Genomic DNA, 18,312 nt, shown 5'->3' on the forward strand with positions numbered 1-18,312 from the left:
CAGAGAGATTTGTCCCCTTGTGGAAGGGACTGTACAGAGGTGTGCAGAACCTGTCATGGTCATGGGTTTAATAACTGCAGAATGCTGTTTACAAGAGTACTGTGCACGGAGCTGATTTTCATCTGCACACTGTTAATGAAGTACTGTTCCAAAACTTACTATGAAATGTGACTATGGCATTCCTGGGTGATTTCTTCTTCTTTTTTTTTTTTCTTTTCGTTTGGTTCTGTGAAGTCCCAGTGAAGAAAACTCTGGCCAACTCTTTGTATAGATCTCTCTTACTGTTAAAAATGAATATTTTTCTGAGGAGGAAGAGCATACATTCCAAAATGGCTGTGCTAGTTGGTTCCAGATGCTCTAGCTTATGCTTCCTCTTTTCTAACAAGTGTTTTTCCTTTTCTCTCAGTAGTATAAGGAATGCTTCTCACATTTCATCCCTTTTCTTTGGCTAAATGGCAAAAAGGAAACTCACCATTAGCAAATTGTGGAAAGAAAAATAACTGCATGCATCCATCAGGCACTGCTCAATAAAACAGTACACAGAAATGGCTCAAGTGTGGGCAACATAATTGGTGTGTAATTCACTACTTGCTTAACATGTAGTTTCTCCTTGTGCTACAAAACTGAAAATTGCTTTGCTGAGAAAGAGGGAAGCGTGCTGAGTTCAGGAAGGTAAGTCTTGAAACAAAGAAAACTTCTCAGCACCAAGTGCCAAGGAGTTAAATGTTGTTTCTAGCTAGCAACAGAAAATATGCACCCCACACTCAGAAAGAAGGATTTTTCAGAGCATGTGCATCCCTGATGAAAGTTAAGTGCAAATTAGAGCTAACGAATGTTGTATATTGGGAAGCACAGTCAGAGCAGTTTTAATAATTGGACTCCAGAATATTTAGACTGACTAAAATAAAGTACAAGCTTTTCAGTTGAAACCATATATTGAAACCAATTAATGCCTGATACACAGATGGTGAATTATTGTGAAAACACTTAACTATGGTAAAATAGCTCTGCGTGCAAGCCTCAGAATGAACTGCTTGTGGAATCTTTTTTTAAAAAAAAAATCATTCATTATGAGTAATTTTGTGGTTGAAGATTGTAACTGCAAGCTTGTCTAAAGACCCCTGAGCCTTCTTTATGAACACAGCAGGAGTTTGAATACTGTTAATGTGCTCTATGTGCAGTTTGGATCAGAACTTCAGTGCTGACCTTTTAAACACATCAGTTTGATTTGTGACTGTCCTCAGACTGTCCCAGAACAAACAGCTAAGTAATAAGGCATTTAAACTTAATGAACTTTTGTGAACACTTGTCTTTTTGTAGGTTCTTATCCCATTAGTCCCCTTGATTCTATATAAATCTCTGTTTCATTTGTTCTGGATAAAAATGAGACCTGTGTGAATGTATTGCTTTGTAAGAACAGTCTAAAGTCTCTGCGGAAAGATTCAGTCACCAGATTTTGGTCTTCATTGGCATCAAGTCCTAGTCATTCAAAAACAGTTTTTCATCATGGTTTTCTAAGAAAACTTTTGCAGACTAAATCAAAACTGAATAGCAAAACTGAATGGCAAACCTGTCTTGAAAAGGCCTCATTCAAAGCAATCACTAATACATTTTTTTCCCTCAATTTCTTGACTTCACAGAAGAGATTTAGGAATTGAACACTTGTCAACCATCCAGGTTCTCGGCTTTGTCTCTGTCTGTATGCTCCCTGCGATGTACTGCATCATCGCCTTCTCACCTGAACAAAAATCCATATTTTTAAAAAAAATCCAGAGCTTGTGAATAAAACATTTTCCTTCTCTAGCAAGAAGCAAATTGTGAAGGTGCCTTGTTTTGTGAAGGCCACGGTAATTCCTCTGTTGGGGGTTAAATGGCATACATGCTAAAGAGTAAGAACAATCTCTTGTACTTAGAATTGGGATCTGTTACTGCCATGGTTCTGTATCGGTGATAAGAACTCTTGAAAATAGGCATCCACAGATCAAGGATGTAATAAATAACTGTACTGGCTTTTAGTTTCTAACTTATTTATATGCTACCTAGCCTGATTTATGTGCTTTGTGTTCAATTTTAGGCACCAAAGGAAGAAACAAAGGGGAATTTACAAATCTTCAGGGTGTAGCTGCATCTACAAATGGAAAAATATTAATAGCAGACAGCAACAACCAGTGTGTACAGGTATGCCACTGTCAAGTATTTGTCTGTTTTTTTTTTTCCCCATACCTTTGCCTTATTTGTTTTCAGATTTTGTGCAACACAATGCCAGAATGCCCAAGCTGCTTATTGTCTATTATCATTCCATCCTCTTGACTTGTAGCTATCTTCTTCAGCTCTACACTGTATCAAACACGTATGTCAGAGTTTATTTTCATTCCTTTTTATGCTTGGCAGTGAATGAAGAAAGTAGACAGTGCAATAACCTGGAAAAATGTCTTTTTGTAAATATTGCTTCACACTGTAAATTCATCAGTTAGTGTTTCAAAATATAGGACAAGATGCCACAAATATAATTTCTTAAGTGAATACAAGTAAAAAAAAATACACACATAGATACTATCTTCAAATGACTTTTAGTCTGTGTAATGGACTTTTCTGTGTGATAGCATGATAAAATCATTTCTGTGTTAGATCTCAAACACCCAGGATTTCTTGGCTTCTTTAACCTGTGTGAAAATCTAGCTGTGTTTTCTCCTGCCCGTCATACATGTATTCATGTTGACTGTTTTTTGTCTTTTTTTTTTTTTTTTTTTTTTTTTTTTTTTTACAATTAACAATTTGTTGTCACTTCTTAGGCTGCTATGTGATAGCAGTGAACAAAGCAGTGGTGTGTGACTTGTTCTTGAGTATGTCAGAACCAGAAAGCCACCTGCAGTAAGAACTTATTACCAAGCATTTTCAAAGAGAGTTTAATATTCATCAGTGCCCTCAAAGGTTGTAATTTGTGGCCCTTTCAGAAGAAGTTCAGTGTCTAATTAATTGTCTAAAGAATGCAAGTAGTGGATTAATTTTTGAGTAGCTGAGGCATCTGTCAGGAAGTGGCCTGGTTTCTTAAGTCAAATGATTACATTTTAAAATACTCTTTTAGCTTCTTATCTTTTTATCTTCAAAAAACTTCATTTCTGACTGTGGTCAAGACAGTGCTTCAGTTTCCTCATTTCTAACACAGGAATAACACCACTTCCTTTCAACTGTCTTAGAGGGATATCATGAACCATAGTTCACTAATGTTTGTAAATTATTTTGAGATCATTCAAGAAACAGTGCAGTGTAAGTGCCAAGAACTTCCTTTTTATAAAATCAGGGTCCAAGTGGAGGCCTCTTCTTAAGCTGGGCATATTGCTTTGAAATATGGACTGTGTAAAAGCACTGAACGTTCCTGACTGTCTTCCTGATTACAGTGCTCATTAGTGAATTCTAAACTGTGAGCTCCAAAACATAGATGATGCAGACATAGTTTTAAAACTAATGTTTTCTGTTACAGATATTTTCCAATGATGGCCACTTCAAAAGTCGCTTTGGCATAAGAGGAAGGTCTCCTGGCCAGTTGCAGCGTCCAACAGGAGTAGCTGTGCATCCTGGTGGTGACATCATTATTGCAGATTATGACAACAAATGGGTTAGCATATTCTCATCAGATGGAAAATTTAAGGTATGACTTACCATGAGAACTCCCCTGTGATTTCTGTCTTGCAAAGGAATTCAAAGTACCGTTGTAGGGATTTTTTGTGTGTGTCAGGAAATGGCACTGTTTGTTACTTAGTACAAACTTCATTGTTGTGATGTGTAAATGCATGGCACATCCATGTTGTATAATAATTAGGGAGAGACCTCAACTGTGCTGCCAATGTAATATCAAGTAGAGAGCATATGTTCCATTCTGCAGTCCTGAGCACTAGGTATTTGTCTGCCCTTCTGCAGCTTGCAGTTGAGAATGGCTAATGTAATCAAGTGTAGGTGGACTAGACAAACTCATCATTAGTAGCTTGATTATATATAAAGCTGTGTGTGTATATGTAGGTACACACAAGACAAACACAAAAACTTTTGAGAAGTCTTCAGTGACATATGGAAGGGAAATGTAAGGCAACAGACTGTTGACTGTGTCCTCTATTTTCTCCATGCATATCAACAATTCAAGTGCATAATTTATATATGGTCCTGTTAGTGAATGCAAGGAAGGGGCAATCCAAGAGATCAGTCTGGTCCTATAGCACAGTCAGGAGTATCTTATGTAGGGTGACGTGCAGTAGAGAAGCTGAAGGGCAGGAAAAGAATTATTTTCTTATTTTCAAAAAACAAGTTCTGAGTAGCGTGTGCTTATTTTCATATGAGCCTGGATGCTTTTTGTGGCAATAAAATAAAACAACAGCTACTGTTCTACGCTAATGCTTGTAAACCTGAAGTATTTATCATGTCTGGGAGTTGGGTACAATTCCAGAATTAAAGCTTACCTCCATTTGGTGCTGTTGTCTGAATGCATATAACCAAGTTGGGCAATGCATGCTGGGCATAGCTCTCTCTAGCAGATTAGCATCACTCTGGCAAGATAAAAACCTCCAGAGATATTTCTACCATAGTTCTAGAGATCTGTTTTGGAGAGAAACCAAACGTTTAGCATTTTCTGGCAGCCTAATGACAATGGGCTCGGATCCTGATCTACTCATGTGGCTGTGAACAGATGCCCTTCCTTTATTAGTTTTCACAAAGTGACAAACGCTGTACCAAATAGCAGGTTTTGCTTGCAGAATCCCTCATTTGAGAAAGACACTTGTACACTCCTAACTACACAGACACAAAGCTAAAATAAAACAATACTAGTATGCAATGCAGTTGTTAAAAAAAAGATTTGCATTTGCAGGGATGACATGATCTGCCTTGTTGAGTAGTTTTGAAAGTGTACGGCTACTCAGGAACATCTGTGCTTTGGCTGAAGACGCCAAAACAAAACAAAGATGTAGTTATTTAAGAATCCGAACTTTCTGAGTAGTCCAAGTGTGATATAAATAATTATTCACATATTTAATGTGGACTGTCTTGATCTGCACATGGAGGAGGGAGGGCTCGTTTTCCTTCCTTCTCCAGCTAGGCTGTAAATCCTACATTGTGGATGATGTCAGCTCTGGGGGAAACAGCCATGGCTGTGGAGGAGCCACCTCTCTCTGTCCAACTGGGAGTCAAAGTATTGGGAAAAGAAAAGACAAAAAAAGAATTATGGTAGTTCCTCCATCTTTGAGCCTAGCTTTGGTTTTAGTTAATATATATATTTTTTTGTTAGACTGTACTAGCTGTGTAAAGTCAGCAGTGTTTGTGTGGACAGTGCATTGGACTTAGCATTTCTTGAGACTAGAACTGATTAATAAGAGATGAAACACTGATGATAGAAAATACTACTTTTGGATTTCATGCAACGGATAACATTTATCTGAAAAAAATATGAGAATATTTGTAGATGCATCTTTTACGTGGAGGGAAGATTGAAGCACAGGACATATATAACAAGTCTAGCCTGTGGAAATCTGGGAAAAACAACATACAAGGTCTCTGTCTGATTAAACTAGGCAAGGTCTGCTAGAATGCACAGATACACAGGGATAAGCTTCACTTCAAAGGGTAGTGCCCACAAGACACTGTGTATCATTTGAGATATTGATGGCCTGCTAGTTGTTCACTATGATTATCAGGGGTCTTATTTGAACTTATTCTAACTATTTAGTTGCTGTCTCCTTCTTTCTTTATTTACTGTCCTTTAGCTTCACAGCTTTTTAATACTCATGTGAGCCAGAAAGCAAATTTCTCCTGGAGCCAAGCCCAGGCACTTTCCAAATAACAGAACTGGGCTGACTCATCCCAGCAGCCTCTGCCAGGCAGAAAAGTGTCACCTTCCTCAGCTGCTGGTAGCAACAGAGGCAGAGCTCTGCTTTCTCAAGGCTATGAAACTGGCATAATGCAGAGTTTGGCAAACCCCAAGCTAAGATTGCACCAAAACATGAGTCTCTTAAAATGAAAGGCTGCAATATTACCTGCACAATGAAGCATCATACAGGGTCTTAGAACTGGAGGTTCTGTTTCTGGTTTATGCCATAGGTCTTACAGGTGCTGCTGATATTTCATTTAATTTCCTAGTGCTTTATTTTTCTCATTTGTAACAGCTGGATAACAGTGGTGGCTTCCTCTGTGAATTACTTTCAAATCACCTAAGAAAACTGTTACAGAAAGCATTAATTGCTAGGCTAAAAAGAGAACTGAAGCAACAGTGTCAGCTGCTGTGCCAGTGAAGTTCAAACCTAATGAAGGAAACGGAGACAAGGGGCACAGAACAAATTGTGGTCCACTGAGGAGAGGATTATTTTCTTTCACATCTTAGGACTCTCTTAGACAACACCTAAGATTGCCTGTTGTTAACCAAACCGAGTTGTAAGTTGAGCTAAGACATCAAATTATGATGGCTGGGAAAAGATGCAAGGAAATATTTTATCTATCAGAGTTTCATTTTCTTGTCTTATTAAAGGGGTTAAGAAGGGAGCTGCTTGATGCTGGCTGCATGTTTAGATAGAAATAGTTCTGTGTGGAGTGTGATAAATGGTCACAGTTCAATTAAGACAGTCCTACAAATGATAAATGCATTCATTGTGTGACATCACAATGCGTGATGATGGTTCTATCTCCACATTAGGAAGTTGCAAAATGGGGAAAGAAGGCATATTTCAAATGTAAATTAGCTTCTGACAATTGTGAACTTTTCTGACAGCAACAAGATGAGTGGAGTTGAAGCTAAAGCTCTAATACACCTGCATTACAGGGAAAGAAGTTGGTATAATTTGGGTTTTTTTTTTGTTTAAACTCTAGGAATATCTCACAAGAGAATATTTTCCATTCTAGTACTATGGTTTTATAAACATGTATTTGAAAACCAATCTGAATTCATGAAAGTCTATAAAACATGGAACAAAATGTCCTTGACTGAATTCGATTATTTGTGTTAAAGATTCAGATGGTTCATCCTACTATATTTATTTCTAATGGCAGAAAAGTCTGAGAATACTTCCATTCACGTACTTAACAGCAGTGACTGGGTTTCATAATGCTCTGTTTTAAATAATCAAACCTGCAATTCTGAGAAACCTGAAATAAAAATTCACAAAGCATATGTTCAGCCAGACCCAGTGATGTGTCATCAGCTTATTTTCATCTAAACTGGAAACAGAGATTCTTAGTAAAAAGAAGACTTTCAGACTCCAGCTGGGCATGATTTATTGCTTACTGCAAATTATATTGTGAATCCTGTCCCAAGAATAGTAATTTTTATTACTCTCCTCAGTGCTGAGTGTCCATTAATGCAGTATGCGATTTATTCATTTTTTTTTTCCCCTCATATATATTTATATGATCAGAAGGACACTGTACTCATAAGTCTGAGTTATTTTTCCTTAGGAATCCTGGAAGGCTTCCTAATAATCCTGGTGAGGAGGTGGTGCAGTGCACAAGCAGGCACGCAGGCATCCCTGAGGAAAGAAGGGAATATTTTATTTAATCACTGCAAAGGAAATAAATCTGCTGCTTTGCAGTTGATTTATGTTGTTGCTGCTTTGTTGTTATGCAAACCTGAATGTAGATTTGCTCATATCTTTCCCTTGGTGATCACCGAGTCATTTTTAATAGTGTTTTTTTTTCCTGGGGTTATTTTAGTGTGATTTAATTAGGTGTTCATTGTCAAAATATTGAGCAATTTAAGAGAGCATATGTATCTGCACATAAAACAGACATGACTGTTGCACTTCGGCTATGCGTAGTCTTGAAGCTGCAAGATTTGCTCCCTGGAGTTTTCTTTGAGACTGAAAGACTGTGTAATAACGCTGTTGACTTCATAGTAGACAGCCTCAGGTTATCTCCTTTTCTTTATTTTGAGGTGGCTCCTGCTTTTATCAACCCCACCCATGAGAATGTACTGTGGAATAGGAGCATGGGGTTTCCTAAGGATAGTTGAGCTTCTTTAGATACTCATGTAGTTGTCTGCTTTGAACACACTTGGAAACTGAACAAAATGAGTTATGTTAATGGATTTTCACCATGCTGAGTAATCTGTCCTGCCTTGATAATCAGGGACTAACACAGCTTTAGCTACTCACATACACTACGTAAGGATGGAATGGCCCCCTGGGTCCATCAGGACCAGCCCCAGCTCCAGCAGGGCCACCCATAACAGCTGCCCAGGCCTATGTCTGGGCAGCTTTGGGAGATCTCCATCCAAGGAGGAGACTCCGCAGCCCATAGGCTCTCTGGGCAGCGGTTGCCAGGGCTCCAGCATCTACACAGCACAGAAGTGCAGCCTGATGTGCAGAGGGAACACCATGTTCCAGTTGGTGCCCACTGCTTCTTGCCCTGACACTGAGGACTACTGAAAAGAGCCTGGCTCTCTCCTCTTTGAAAGAGAATACAGCAAGTGTGACCTCACCAGTGCTGAATAGAGGGGAAAATTCTTCACCACTTGCATCAGGTAAGGAAGAGAGGCAGAAAAGGCATCAATGTGTCTCACCCTGTAAAGGCAGTGCAGTGAAAAATTGTATTTTCATAATGAATACTTTAGTGTCTGTTTAACTATAATTCAGTTGGAAACAGAAAATTATGTCATGCACCAAAGAGATAGATGCAAGTATGTAGGATGTCTCTGAAAAATTACTGCAGGATCTGGAAGCTGTGGGATCCATCGTTTCAATACAGTGTGTTCAGTGGACTGCCTGTGCAGAACCATAAAAAAGCTTGCAGGAGACCTGACTTTTGGAGCCAACTGGGTAACTGTTTCCAAATTTGCCTGTCATTTAATCTGCCCCGTTGTGTGTTTCTCTGGGAGGAGAGGTGCAGACTGTGGCTTCTTTAGGCTGTTCTTGTGCTCAGAAGAGGCACCTAATGTTCACCAGTTCTGCTGTAGCTTTTCGGTCAGATTGCCATCTGCAGATTGAGGAAAATCAGCCATTTACCATCTCCATCCTGCACATTTATATCACACCCAGCATGGTAATAACTGTGAGACTGCGAACAGAAATCAATCATGCCTGTTAGAAGCCCATTTTCCCTGAATAGTGAGGGAAAGGGAACAAGAAGTCTTCTTTGTGTGTCAGCCTACCCTGTCAGTATGCTAGTACTGGCTGCATAGCCATTTGTTTGGATTCAGTTGATGAGGTAGCAAATTTTTCACTCTAGAAAGGACATACAGAAAACAGTCTTTCAGCTGAAGATGAAATGAAAAAGTACACAATATGAGCTGGTAAAGCAATCACTTCCCCCTGGCAATCTTTTGATGACAGAGTTTCTCTTCATGCCTGTAATACAGGGCAGCTTTGAACTACACTAACTTATTTCTATCGCATGAATGCGTTTTTCTGTTCTATGTCTTCTGTTTTAGGCCAAAATTGGATCTGGAAAACTCATGGGCCCAAAAGGCATTTCTGTGGATCGTAATGGACACATCATTGTAGTGGATAATAAAGCTTGCTGTGTGTTCATCTTTCAGCCAAATGGGAAAATAGTCACAAGGTTCGGTAGCCGAGGGAACGGCGACAAGCAGTTTGCAGGTACACTTGATGGTAATATGTAAATCCCCTCTTCTTGCCTCTTCTGCTCACATTTGCATGATGTCTGAGCATGTTGAAGATGCTAAGCTCACTTTTTTTTTCTGAGAGGGGAAAGTTCTACTAAACATAAAGCTTGCCTTTGCTTCGTCATTTGTTTAATTGGCCAGGAAGTCTGCAACCTATGTTCTGCAAATGTAGGCGTAACTATCTTGTTTTATCTACCTTTCTCTGCCTGGAAGCATTTCAGATCAGTGATCAGGGAAGACAGACCTTAACAAGCATTTTATAAATGCTCTGTAATGCCCACACTAAGCTGTTAATTATAATCAACTCAGACATCGTGCTTTGTGTCTCCAATGATCAGATACACATTAACTCATGCCCCAGGTAGTGTTTTCCCATTACAAAATGGGCATAATGGGACAGTGTTAATACTGAGATCAAAAAGACTCACATATGCAAATGGCAAATGCCAGTCTGGGGAACCTGCCGCTTATATATTCAACTGTGTGTAGGCTGCACGGAGCAGATGAATTATCATTGCTTGAATGTTTTCAGTGTAAAGGCCTTCATCCTGTTTGTACTGATGATTTGAGAAAACTGAAATTGAGTTTTTATTTGCTTACTAACTTAAAATGGCACCAAATATTTTTATTCAGGTGCTTTCCTGTTTTCACGTTTGTTTCTTATTCATGTTTTAATGCACTTTTTTTTCCCTGACAATATTTTTAAAGTAACTTTTGCATTTATCCTAAGCTTCTTTGCTTGAATGCTTGTAAGAAATGATCAAATAAAGCATAAAAGATTTTATTTAGGCTTTACTTTTTGATGACTACTTTCATTATGTACACTACTTTATTCCAAACCACTACACATTTTCTCTTGTTAATCAACATATAAGTATCTGCATAGTCATCCATATATAAAAGGAATAAAAAGTACTTACTGATAACACTAGCTGACAAATGATTGAAAGAAATAGTTTGTTTACAAGAAGGAGTGCTGAACTTTTTAAAACAGGAAATGAAATTAAGAGGGGTTTGAAATTGATTGTCCCTTTTTGACAGAAGTCAAACAGTGGTATTTTCATTTAGTGGCATTATTATTTTTGTTATGATTCATTCTTCTTCTGTATTGCAGGTCCTCATTTTGCAGCTGTAAACAGCAACAATGAAATTATCGTTACAGATTTTCATAACCATTCTGTCAAGGTACCATTAGTTAATAGCAATTTGGGAAGCTTTTTATATTTTTATTTCCTGGGGAAAATAAAGTATGGTTAAAAACATAGAGACGATTCTTTCTAAGTGTGAGGCCCATTTAAAAGACTCGTAGATCTTTGCGTGCTCTATATTTAATAGAGATGTAATCAGTTGCTTTAATAGAGATGTAATCAATATTACATTCTGTAGTTCACTTGCTTAAATATGTGTATGTTATGCCTGAGATAAATAATAATGCCTTAGTTATTTTTAATTAGCTGTCTTTTGATATTTTAGATAACTGATAACTTCTTTTGAATTTCCCATTAAAAACTTCCCACAGTTCTAGTTGAATACGAGCACAGCTAAGTGAAGATATCTGACAGGATCTGACAGGATCCTTTTATGACATGATACTCTTAACTGTGTAGGACAGACCACGATTTTCATCCAGTATAGCCTGCACAGAGCAGATCTGTCCACTGGCCATTTGACCAATGAGAAATCTGACTGGCCTATTAAACAGTTGTGGTAAGATAGGTGGTAGATTCGTTTGTCCCAGTAATAAACCAGAGCAAGGATGTATGTTGAGATCTCATGTGCTGGAAAACACGAATTGAAGAGTTGCAGGCCATTTCAGAAATTAGTCACCTGTTTCTCCTCAGGCCATACCAGCCCTTTCAGCCCTTTCTATGCTCCTTTTTCCTCCCCCACCATGCAGTACCCCAGGAGCAGCAGATTTGCACCTAATGGCCACCTGTTTGAATTGAACACAGAGATGCACTCTTGGTTCAGTTAACCAATGTTTGAACTTAAATGATGTATCTTACAAATGTACCTGAAACATGAAATGTCTGTCTGCTTACTGGTGAGTGTAAACAGCCTGATGACCTTAATGGTGCTGAATCATCCAGCTTCTGAGTAGGGACTTTGTTTTGTTGTGCTTTTGGAATTAGAGAGGAAATGTGTTTTGGATTACTGCAGAAAGACCAAGGCTGCTGCAGAAGCCCTGAAGCAGACTGTTTAGGTGATTTAGCAGCAGGTCTATGTATCCATAAATCACCTCTCCAGCAGCAAAGCTTATTAAAGAATGACTGGAGAGAGTTAACAAGGGCCAGCTATGAGGAACAAAAACAAATGAAGAGATGTAAGAGTGTGGCATCTTAGCAAATTAAATGAATTATATTGCTAATGAGAACAGAGCATCCTGTCTGTGTCTGGTGTGACTCAGTGGAATAAAAATGTTATTTGTTGCAATTTGGTACTAACTGGAAAAGATTCTTATTTTTGTAGCATTCTGTGCAGATAACTGTTGACACTTTGGAGAGTTATGTATAAATTAGGTGATGCTGTCCTTTTTGGTTAGATAGTAAGGGAAAGAGCAGAGAGTAAACTTTGTTTCAAATAGTAAAGTGCATTTATAAGTAAATAATTTTCACTCTTACGACTCCCAGCTTTTTCCTGCCACCAGTGTCTTGAGTTATACATCTTCATTCTGCAAAACATTCTCTTTCTTCTGCCATTAATCTTCAAGCATTTTCCTCACTTCAGGCATCTTCTGTGGAAAATCCTACTCCATATAGGCTCCTCTCCTTCTGTCACTGACCATCCCCATTTTAACCCAGGAAAAGAGCAAAATATCTTCGCCTGTTATTTTCTGATTAGATGACCCTCCCTACTATTTTTTGTCATCTGAGCTAAAATTGATTTCCATTTCAAAACGCCTTCTGTCCTTTGTGGGTGCTAGAGAATAGGATGATTTTCTTACCTCTCTCACCTTCTTAGCACTTGTCAGTTCTTGGTATTTTCCTGCTTAGGCCACAGCTGGTCCCTTAAGAACACTGTTGGACCTTGTGGCAGAGCTGCGTCTGGGTCCAGGACAAACTTAAATGGAGATGGCTATGGAGCCATGCAAATGAGGCATCTTGTGTCTCACTCAGTGTCCTGAGATTCTTAGTACTTGTTAGGTTATGAAAGTCAAAGAACAGTGCATCCATGCTGTCAAGGCTCACTGCTGCTGTCCTATCAGTGCTTTGCTCTTAACTCAGGATGCACAAGTTGTGGAGTCCTGGGGCCTAAGTGCTGCATAGTGTAGAGAAGCAGGAGGCACCTTTTTTCCCATCTTCATTCTGAGGCCTTTACTGAGGCCTAGTAAAGATTCAAGACTGGAGACCAGTATTTTGCACTTATCTCTTTTTCAGACCTTACAAATATTTTGCTTTTTAAATTATAGAAATGCTGCTAATTTTGCTGAACTTGCTTTAAGGATAGGCTGGTGCTGGTATTGCCAGTGAGTTCTTTGTTCTGTTTTTTCATTGTCTGATTTCACCTCGTATTCACAACTCAAATTTTCATCAAATTTCAATAATGCAAACATACTGAAATGCACTTACCAGCTATTTGAAAATGCAGATCTAAATGACCCTTGCTACAAGCATTTTTGTCTTAGTAAATACTTTTGCCTTATGCAAATATATAATTGTATTTCTAAAACAAGAAGGGTAAAAATGAGAACTATAAATGTCCATGAAAAGGCAGGAAGGGGAATAGTGAGGGGGAAATAGTGCTGGATGTGGGGGAATGTTGCTGGTAGATCTCCAGTTCCCTGTTAATAGGTGAAATGGTAGTAATAGATTAGTAATATTTGATGTGATGCCATAGTCAAGCTTTTGTTTTAACCCCTACAGGTATTTAACCAGGAGGGAGAATTCATACTGAAATTTGGATCAAATGGAGAAGGAAATGGACAATTTAATGCACCAACTGGTGTTGCTGTAGACTCTAATGGAAATATTATTGTAGCAGATTGGGGAAACAGCAGAATACAGGTAGAGATTTGTGTATTTCAAAGGAGCTTGATTAGGAAAAGCAATGGATTGATAACTGGTTGATCAGTAATGCTTTCAGGCTTCCCAAGAAGCAGAACAGCAGCACTAGAAGTGATGTGTAGCCTTTTGTATACCTCACTGTGGGTCTGTCCACTTTTAAAGTGATGGTGTCAGACTGTGGCCTTTCCAGTGTGAGTGCTGGCAAGTCTGGTGGTTATTGTGATCAAGATCCTTGTCTCCAAGTAGCTTCCTACAAACTATTTCATGACTTGAGAGACTTGCAAAGCTTTACTGAGATGACAGTAATTGATAATAATCACCATAACAGAAGATTGCCAACATGATGGAAAATACGAAAAAGCAAGTAAACTGTACAGCCCTTGAGGCAAATGAGGCAGATTTTTGGCATCTTTTTTGAATGTTGTAAAAATATTCTACTTTTATATTGAGAGTGGCTTTTTATCTTTTGAGTGTTAATCGTGGTCCTTTCTTGCAAAGAAAAAAAAGGATCTAGTGAATAACTAAGCGTATGCATTAGTTTCACTGAATATAAAAATAAGGGAGCTGCTCATCAGTTGTTCTCAGGAAGCACTGACAACAATGCAAACAAATTCCTGGTTTTCTCTCTGGGTGGAAACTTCAAGAGTCGTTCTAGCCACAACAGTAAAATTTGTTAGAAAACAAGGTGTTGGTCAAGTTCCCAATTGATTTTGATTTATTCTAGCTGCTTATTTTTTTATACCTCATTGAATATCAAATTCTTGCCAAAAATCCTGGTAGCCTTGATTAGATCTTTTTAGTAAGAAAACATATTTGTATAAAAATTTGCCTATTATGAGAATAACAGATCAGATTCTGTCCATGTTTGTTGTAATATATGTCAGCAGTTTCAGAAATAAGAACAATGGTATAACTGAAAGTAGACATTTGTCCACTAGATCATTTTTTTATTCATAACTTTTCTTATGTGCTTTCTCGTATCTAAAGGTTTTTGATGGAAGCGGATCATTTTTATCCTACATTAACACCTCTGCTGACCCACTTTACGGCCCCCAAGGTCTGGCCCTTACTTCAGATGGCCACGTTGTAGTTGCAGACTCTGGAAATCACTGCTTCAAGGTCTATCGATACTTACAGTAACACTGAGCTCTGGAGCTGGATAATTGTCCACCTTTAAGCAAAGACTGGTCCCAGAGATCCAAGGCAGGATATCTCCTACTTCAAGTTCATTTTTAACAGTGAAAGAGTCTACTTTGAACTTCTTATGTTAATTTCCAAACTTAACCTTGTTTACATAGAAATTGCACCTCTTACGTTCCTCACTGAACTTTTTGTTCTAAGGGTTAATACACAGAATCCTCTTTAACTGAATTCATAAAGACAATGTGATATTAAATAAGAACTGCAACTTACGGAACTGCAATTAACTAGTTAGACAACAATGAGAAAAATCTGGGGAAAAATCCCCAAAGCTTTTTGAAGACTGTGAAGGGTAGCTCCCATTCAGAGCTTCCGAATTTGAAGAAGTATCATTGTTACACATTATTTCACCCAAAGGTGATCCTGGGAATCATTTAGATCTTGTTTTCATGGTAGGTATTACACTTTAAACATTCTTAAGTCTTACTATCTGTAACAAGTAGGTCCTTTTAGTTAAAAAAAAAAAAAAAGGTGAAGTCACACAAAATTGGTCTAGTTCAAACTGTCAGATTTAACTCAACATTTAGTGCTATGAGAATCAATGCAAATTTCCTGCTCGTGTGGGATTAATGAAGGATTTTTTCGTATACCTGTTGTTCACTTTTTCTCTTGCTCTGTGTACTGGAAGGACATTTCAGAAACTGTGTTTCTGAAGCTCTGGAAGAGCTGAACAGTAGTGATGCATTAGTGAGAGCTGAATTTCTGCACAACAGCAGACTTTTTGACACCAAACTAGTTCATTGGGATCAGGGTTATTGCAATGTCAACTCAATTAACCTCGTGCATGCCACCCTTTCATATATGTTCATTGCCACGTTTCCTTAAGGCAACTCATTGTATTAACAAATATGAAAATGCAGCAACACACAGGACAGAAAGCCAGAGAGGTACCCCAATGGAGGACCTACACTGTACAACCAATGGAACTGTGGTAAACAGAGGTTGTATAGGAAAGCCAAGGGTTACCAAAGCTATTTCTTTATACGTGAGAAAAAAATACATTGCAAATAAGAATGAATTTGAACCAATTCCTGAAGTCCTTCATCAAAGGGAATTTTGTTAGAGGATAAAATAAAGACTGTGAGATTTATTCTGATTTGTTTGTATGTATGTATGTTTGACTGACACAAATATTTTAAAAAGTAAATGTAGGTTATTTCAGCAAACTGGAACATATGTATGCCATATGACAATGGTAGTACTCTGAAAAATGTCCCTCTTCCTTCCTGCCAGATCTCTTTACTGTGTTCTTTACTGAATTATTAATATATACATTCATATATCAATGAATATTGATATATGGTCAATGAAAACTTACAATCTTATGACTTGGTTCTGTTTATAATGTTGTTTTTAAGTGTTTGTCTTTTTTAAAGTGGCATTGGCTTTATTCTTAATTCTAAATCCAGTGGTCAAATGATGAGTTACTACCATAGGTTAATAGAGGTGGAGTGGTGCTCACTCTAAGCCTCATTTGAGGAGCTGGTGAGTGTGCTGCCAATGCCAAAAGCAGTTTGGGAAGTAGTGTGTTTCTTTTCTAATTTTTAAAACCTTGAAACAAAAGGGCATCGGGTCAGTAATGGGAGAGTGTTTTAAGCATATTTGCAAAAATGAAAGAAACCTTTGTTAAATTACTTGTTACAAATATTAGATTTATTTCTAAAAAGGTAAAGATTGTTTCAACAAATTTAAGAAAAAAATGTTGTTTTTTTTTTTTTTGTAAAGATGCATTTGACTTGTAAAAATGCAGACCTCCAAATTCTTAAATGTAGTGTTTGTCTACTCTTTTTAATCACTGTTTCTTCTTCTCATTTCCAATTTACAAACTCACACAAAGATCCCTTTTCTTATTTCATTGGAACAAATATTTTGTGTATAAGGCTTGAGATTTGAACTTATGTATACTGCAGCTAAGAAACTGGTGATAACATTTTTGGAATGTTAAAAATGAAGTTTGTTCTTACCAAAAGAAAAATAACCTTTGCTTAAACTGAGTTTGTCCTAAAATGCTGAAGGTGAGTTACCTCAGATATGATATAGTAAGATGTCCTATCAAAATTTGACAAAGTTGTCAATCAAACTTTATGACGATCAATTAATTTTATTCTAAGTGTCCTTATAAACAACCTGATAATTTCTAGCATAGGAATGCCTTTCAATGGCTAATTTATCAATGAGCAAACGTATGTAGAATTTTAAATGCATTCTTTAATGAAGAGGTTCTTTGAGATAAGTAAATGAGAAGTGTACCATCACCATCAGTTATGACAATACTAACAAGATTTAGTTCAAAAATTGAATTTTTGTAGTAACATTTTACTAAACATACATGCCTCCCACTGAAGAAACATTGCCAAATCCTTCATTGCCAGGTAGTATGAGAATTGCAGAAATCAGACCGTAATCTATATGTATCAAAATGTGCACTTAAGATTATACTAATCCATGAATCCATTTTTCTGCAGATGAATTTCTGTTCATTCGGCTCAGTATTGTTCATCAGGATTTTAGGTAACCTCTGTCAGCCCATTGCATGTCTGTATGGAATTCTGCATGCAACTCCCTTGCTACCATGTATTAGGAGTGATGTGGATGTTTTCTTAAGATTGAATAGTCTGTATTGAGGCTTCCCTTAAGGAAGAGCAGAGCAACCCTTAAGGCACCTGAAAAAAAGGCACTTATTTGGATTTCCTTCTGATAGATAACAAATGCTGCCAATTTGTGGCATGGGGTATTTTGTTTCCAAAGGCTGACCTTATCTTCCTGGCACAGGAAACTGAGAAACATGTTGCTTTGGCAGTGTGCTCAGCTAAAATGCTTGAGTTATCAATGTTACAAAGAACAACCAAAGCAGGAATTCTGTTCTAAAAAAAACCTAGCAGATTCTTTTCTCATTCAGTTAGGTGAACATCAAAACTGCACTACTTGATTTACTGAGTTGTTAGCATTTATTAAACGCTTATAGGCATTCTGCTGCCAGATTTCAGGTGTAACCAGAAATGTTGCTTCAACTTCCCTGGAATGCTGTGACTAGAAGTGTAGCACGAATGACAAAAGTATGTGCTTCATTTAACTAATTTTCAACTCAAAAGTAATCTCAAAAGGTTACCGGTTCTTATGTAATTTGGAGTATTTTAGGACAAACTAGCTAACTGTATTTTTATTATTTTGTGACCGGAATAAAGGAATATGTTCACATAAATCCACTACAAATAGGGGGTTCTTACATTGGTATAATGTAAGAATAGCAGCAATATGGCTGTGTAAGAAAAGGAAAATGGCTTGAGGCAAAGCATTTGTCTAATGTAGATGGAGAGTTATTTATTAGTAAATGCTCTTCTGGTTCTTAAAAGCTAGAGGGTTTTCAATTTTAGACCAGTTTTTTTTTACAGTTAAGGATCTGGTGTTGCCATAATGAGGACTGTAAGTGCCCAATATGTTGTGTTTGTTATGAAGAAATGACTTCCAGCTGTGGGTGACAGCTAGTTATAAAATCATGATGTACATTGGCAA

The 18,312-nt window shown here is 37.6% G+C and overlaps 1 protein-coding gene across 4 annotated transcripts in view; it reads left to right on the forward strand.

Annotated features, from left to right (window-relative positions):
- The window catches only part of TRIM2 (tripartite motif containing 2), a gene marked incomplete at its 3' end in the record, with an annotated part of 32,893 nt that extends 18,154 nt beyond the window's left edge, over positions 1-14,739 (forward strand). For 3 of the 4 annotated variants that reach the window (XM_079534906.1, XM_079534907.1, XM_079534908.1), the window contains 6 exons: positions 2,075-2,178; positions 3,482-3,649; positions 9,401-9,569; positions 10,710-10,780; positions 13,459-13,599; positions 14,587-14,739. In XM_079534906.1, coding sequence (XP_079391032.1) covers positions 2,075-2,178; positions 3,482-3,649; positions 9,401-9,569; positions 10,710-10,780; positions 13,459-13,599; positions 14,587-14,739 — 806 coding nt within the window. Of the gene's footprint in view, positions 1-2,074; positions 2,179-3,481; positions 3,650-9,400; positions 9,582-10,709; positions 10,781-13,458; positions 13,600-14,586 lie in introns of all 4 variants that reach the window. The other variant, XM_079534905.1, reaches the window with a different exon arrangement.
- Positions 14,740-18,312: the final 3,573 nt, after the last annotated feature.

Source organism: Tetrao urogallus (genome assembly GCF_951394365.1).
Source record: "Tetrao urogallus genome assembly, chromosome: 4".
Taxonomy (NCBI): Eukaryota; Metazoa; Chordata; class Aves; order Galliformes; family Phasianidae; genus Tetrao; species Tetrao urogallus.